The following is a 5,555-nucleotide window of genomic DNA, read 5'->3' on the forward strand; positions in this document are numbered from 1 at the left end:
GTGTCTTCGTTTCTATTTTCAATATGCTGATATTTATGTTTCATGTTTTATTGAAAGATGCTTGATGGGTTACAGTACAGTTTGTCAACCAATCGATTCTGGATGTACCTTCAAGCCCTCCAGTTAAATCAGAAGCTTTGTTAAATAAATGAAAAGCTTTGTCAAGTTATTCTGGTTTCCAACTCTAGAAGGTTTTTGAGGAGGGAAAGCTGCTGCCGCAGCTATTGTTAATGAGGAATCACAACGGAAAAGGAAGCCATGGCTGAAACTGGTACCCCATGCATCATATAAACAGAGGCCATCAAACAGGAAGGAAAACAATCTTCCCAAGAGAAATCTCTATCAAAAAAGAAAGGTAGAAAAGGCTAGGGCAGTGGGTGGGTGTGGAGAGTTAAAACCCACCCTACCAGATGAGGAGAAATCTCTGTTGTAATTCTTTTATGAGTAATGAAGTTGTTTCTTGAGAAAAGTATTGGTTAACAAGTTTCATTGTAGTTAGGTTGGATCATTCTTTTATCATTTTAGATTACCAAGTCTCTAGAACTGCCATTACAATTCTATAGAACTCTATTTTTTACACATCATCCATTTAACCCATTTTGGATGCTTGTAGGTAATCTAAATTGTCTTATCTTGCTGTCAATTTATTTATTTGTACATCTATTTTCACTTTGTAAGTGTTTGGGGGTGTATCCTACGCACGAGGTTCTCGCATGTGTGAGGTTGGGGGAGGGAGAGACAAAAACTATGCAATCTTATCTCGAGAATGTTGAGAGACTGTTTCGGCTGCTTGACCATCAGATCACAACATTTGTATCTAAATGTTGGACCAAACGTGCACTTTCACTTTGCAAATGTTTCATAATGCTAATTTTGAAAAGAGAGTTGGGTACACCACTAATTTTTTGAAGCTAGCTGCTCAACCAATGGATGGCTGGGATGGAAATGACAATGGGGTCATTTTCAAAGGGTAAGAGAGTGACAAAGGCTGGGCACCGCTTTTCTTTTCTTCTGAAAATAAAACCTGTTTTAAGAAGGGATATACTTGTTGTCAACAAGGTGGTGAAATGAGAAATTATAGCCTTTTTTTTTAATTGTCATCTCATCTTCGAAAGTTATTTAAGTTGAAAGTTAAAAAAGTTCTCATTATTCATGTGAAGTGACAGATTTTACTTTTATTAAAAAAATGTACTATAATAAAATGATTAAAAAAAATTTCCAACTTATTTTTGACAAACCATGATTACAACTAAAATTTTCTTTTAAGAATTAAAGGATATTTGATATCTCATTCGTTGGGGGAATGTAGTATTTTCAAATTATTTTGAAAGTGAAAAACAGTAGTAAAAGGAAAATGAAAATAATTAAATAGACAATTTAAATCTATATGTGGCATCAAGTGGAATAAATGAGTGAGGTGTAAATATAATGAATTATGATACTAAGGTGTATAAAGTTGTAATGAAGCGAGAATCTTGAATAATAAAAGAATGGACAAATTCTTCCTGCATCAGTGGCTAAATGAAGGGACAGTCCAAATGTGAACCCCCTCCCTTGCCCCCTCTCTTTCCCATATCATGGCGTTGTGGGGCACCACAGTGAATGAATTCTCTTTCATTGTGATCTTAAGAAAACTAGTCCTAAAATAATTATCCAATATAATTATAAGAAAAAAATGGTGAACTTGGTGAAACACTTTACTTATTTTCTTTTAGTATCCTAATTAAAGGAAAAATTAAACAAATTCTAAACTGACTTGATCCTGCAATCCTCACAAAAAGTAATAACTTTATAGTATTAGAAATTTTATATTGCGTAGTGTCAAGTTGCACCACTGTCTACAAAAGGTCATCCCCCGATCACTTGGCTAATTGTGGGAGAAGAAGGAAAATAGTACACATAATTTCATTAGGGATTGATTGAGATGAAGTTATTTTGTTGTTTATACTTAGTCGATGAATGGACATGTCCCTATATTAGAGGAAGCCAAATTATTGTTTTTTTTTTTACTAAGGTTATGTTGCTTGTCAATAAATGATTAGAAAAGAAGAAAAGAAATTAAAAAAAAATTCAATTTGAGGAGAGAGAGACATAAATCAATAATTGCATCATGATGATACAATTGATTTAGATTTTGCTATTTGGTTCTGTTCAAGATACAAGATGCATAAATCGGTTCAAGATACAAGATGCAGAAACCAATCTGAATCGAGAATAGTAACGCATTTTCAAAATCAAAATCAAATCGATTTAATTCGGTTCCTTATTCGGCGCTTCAAGGCATATTTTAGGTGTTTGGGCAAACTTTTTACATCTTGAGCAACAAAAAAAATCCTTTTTTTTTAGGGTTCAAGTCCTATTTTAGATGTACGGGCCAACTTTTTACATATTCATCAACAAAAAAGTCCTCATTTTTAGGGTCATAATCCACAAAAGGATTTCAAACATAAAAAATGAATATAATTTATCATCCACACTAACTGAAATATTTAAAAAGATGATAATTTTAGTCGTTTCTTTATTTGTTTCAATTCAACGATTTTAGTCATTAAACTGACACCTAGCCATGCCCAGAAAATATTTTAACTTTTGGAACCAAAATTGAACAAGAAAAAAGATCCTAACTTTGAAACAAAAACCAAACGAAGAAAATATTCCCACTTTTGAAACCAAACAGAACAGATTTACTTTGATTAAGTTCAATACGATTTTAAAAATCCAATTTCAGTTCTAAATTGACACCCTTACTTTTTTGTAACATTTATGGCATATATATATATATATATATATAATTTTTTTGGTGAACACTTATTGCATATATTCACAATCTAATTTTTTGAATTATACCTAAAAGAAATCTATCTAGGAATGAATTAGTAAGGAAATTAATCTAGTGTTATAATGGTTTTGTATCGTTATTTATGCCAACATATTCATTGACCAAGTTGCTGGCTCCTCTTCATAGACCCCAGAGACAAGAGAGTGATCCCATGGTTGAGAGAATCTGGGCACACATCCCGAGGTCACCCAATCGTAAGATCATTCTCTAGTCCATGGGCTTTATGGACCTATCTGTTAGAAAGAATAATTTGTAAATTTAAAAAGAGAAAAGGTTGGGCACCTGGCGCACTGTGGGGGGCCCAACCTGTGTCATTCTCTTTCCCTCCCCTTTGGAATGATTCATGTGCCCCTCCCCATCTTTCCCTCTTATTGGTGTGTGCTACTAGCTCATACCAAGAGGACAACGTGGCCAACTCTCTCCCACTTAAAATTTCTAAAATCTTGTATTATATTTAAAGGGTGCAACCATGTAATAAAATTTAAAGGGTTCATTGAAAGTTATATAATGCAATATTTATGTAAAATGACAAAATTTATTATTATGGAAAAAAATAAATTTTACAATGAATAAAATGTAAAGTAACAACTTTTTAATTCAATCTTTTGATTATAATAAGGTTTTTTTTTTCATATTTAAAATGTTAATATATTTTTTTTATTAATACAAATTTTAAGGCATTTCTTGTAATATATTTTTCCTTTGAGTCTTCTTTTTTTGGTAATAAACAAAAACCCTTTGAGGCAAATTAAACAAGAACAAGTAAAGCGCAAGAAATAATTTAAACAAATAAACATATTATATATTATTAAGCTTTATTACAACATCTCCCATTGGGTTCTTCATGAATGAACTCACATAATAATGAAAGAATTCATCCTCCAATTTGAGGAAAAGCAAAACCCTACCAAAAAAAAAAAAAGGCAAAAGAAGTATACAGGAGCACCTCATCTGCCCTTATTACAGCCTCTCTTCCTCATTCATCACTTACTAAACAATTAATTAATTGCCTAGAAAACACAAATTAAATACCAAAAAAGACATAAAAGAGAGAAACAATCATCTCTATTTTAGTCTTTTACATGAAAACAGAAGAAAAAACCCTAAAAACAAAGACATGAAAAAGAAGGGAAGTGAAGGGAAGGAAGGAGGGAGGGAGTGTCTTTATTCACTTCTTGATGTTGCTGTTGTCACCCACTCCAAGTGTGCTCTTCACAGAGTCCACAGCTCCTTGTGCCATATTCATCATCTGCTCTCCTTTCTACAACACGACCAACAACAGCAATTAGGGCAACCATCATCACACAACAAAAAGAGAGAGAGAGAGAGAGAGAACGAACCTGGTGGAGGAAGCCAGCACTCTCATCCTTGTGTTGCTGGGCAGAGTTGCTGGTGTGATGAGTGACATCAGACACCTTGTCACGTGCTGCATTTGTAGTATCTTTGGCAGATTGAAGCCAATCTTCAGTCATGGCCTACAAAAGCAAAATCGTCATACTAGAATAAAATCACATGGAAGTAGGGATGAAAGTTTGACCCTAACAATCTGAATTTATCATGAATTTAAATAGGGTTTGGGTCAAGTTTTCTCACCTCGAGGGTGGGTTAAGGTTGAAAAACTTTGATCCTGGGTTAAGGCTCGGGTTGAGGCCTCAACTCGTTCCAACTTGACCTAACCCGACCCAAAATTTAATTCGAAATTTTTATATTAGAATTTAAGACTCTTATTAGTATTTTATTTTTTAATAATTTTTTATTGTATAAGGCATGAATGACCAAAATAGGTCAATCAAGATTAATCCAATTATTACAGAAGTCAAGGTCAACCCAACCCAACCAACCTGATAGGTCTATTAGGGTCAGATTTGATTGGTATGAATCTGACAAGGTTAGATTTGAACATGAATTCGACAAGATTTAGTTGGACCTGAATTGAATTTTGAGGATCTAAGATTAAGTTAGGATTTTAAGAAACTCAACCCTAGGATTTTAAGAAACTCAACCCTATTTTACATCAACTGGAAGAAAGAAAACTGAGGGGCAATAAAGGATAACAAGAAAAACAAATCTCACCTGTCCTTGGCCGCGGCTCTCACCAGCACGGAATTGTTGCTGAGAATCCATAGTTTCCTGAGAAATAAAATTACAAGACAAAGGGATTTGGACTTTTGTGATTGTTTTTCCTGTTGAAGTTTTGTGAAACTTTGAATGTTGATGTAAGAAGCCTGGTGGTGAGAGGGTATATATAGCTCAAGTAGATCTAGCTAAAAATGACAAGTGGATATTTGGGTGGGCCTATAGTTTATGAGACACGTGTCATATCATGTGGTGGGGATGTTATAAGATGAGACAATGAGAGCGAGTATTATTGCTCTTTTCACGTTGGAATGGGCTCCACAAACTCAGTCAACGTAATGCGTCATCCAAGTTCTCTCCCACGGACCTGTTGACCAGGCTAAACTACAGGAAGCCTAGCCTAGGCTTATTTTTCTTTCTCACTTGTATGGGTCTTATTTCCGTAGAATATACGTAGGGGAAGTATTTTCTATGGAAAAATGTGGCTTTGCATATGTATAGGAGTCAATGAGAATGCGCAATAAGTATCAATATGGGTGTCATTTGTATTTTACTGGAGGCGAGGTGATCATTTCACCCCTTCTTTTGGGGCAGGGGCAACACTCCTCCACATAAATCATTTTTCCATACATGTTAGTAT

At 34.3% G+C, this 5,555-nt stretch overlaps 1 protein-coding gene across 1 annotated transcript; it reads right to left on the bottom strand.

The window, feature by feature from the left end:
• Positions 1-3,619: 3,619 nt before the first annotated feature.
• On the bottom strand, positions 3,620-5,051 carry LOC122090120 (late embryogenesis abundant protein 1-like). Its single transcript, XM_042659963.1, has 3 exons — positions 4,913-5,051; positions 4,180-4,314; positions 3,620-4,100 (listed from the first exon to the last, which is right to left on the bottom strand). The coding sequence occupies exons 1-3, from the start codon at positions 4,961-4,963 to the stop codon at positions 4,008-4,010; spliced, it is 279 nt and encodes a 92-aa protein (XP_042515897.1). The 5' UTR covers positions 4,964-5,051; the 3' UTR covers positions 3,620-4,007.
• Between the last annotated feature and the right edge of the window lie 504 nt (positions 5,052-5,555).

Source organism: Macadamia integrifolia, chromosome 9 (assembly GCF_013358625.1).
Source record: "Macadamia integrifolia cultivar HAES 741 chromosome 9, SCU_Mint_v3, whole genome shotgun sequence".
Taxonomy (NCBI): Eukaryota; Viridiplantae; Streptophyta; class Magnoliopsida; order Proteales; family Proteaceae; genus Macadamia; species Macadamia integrifolia.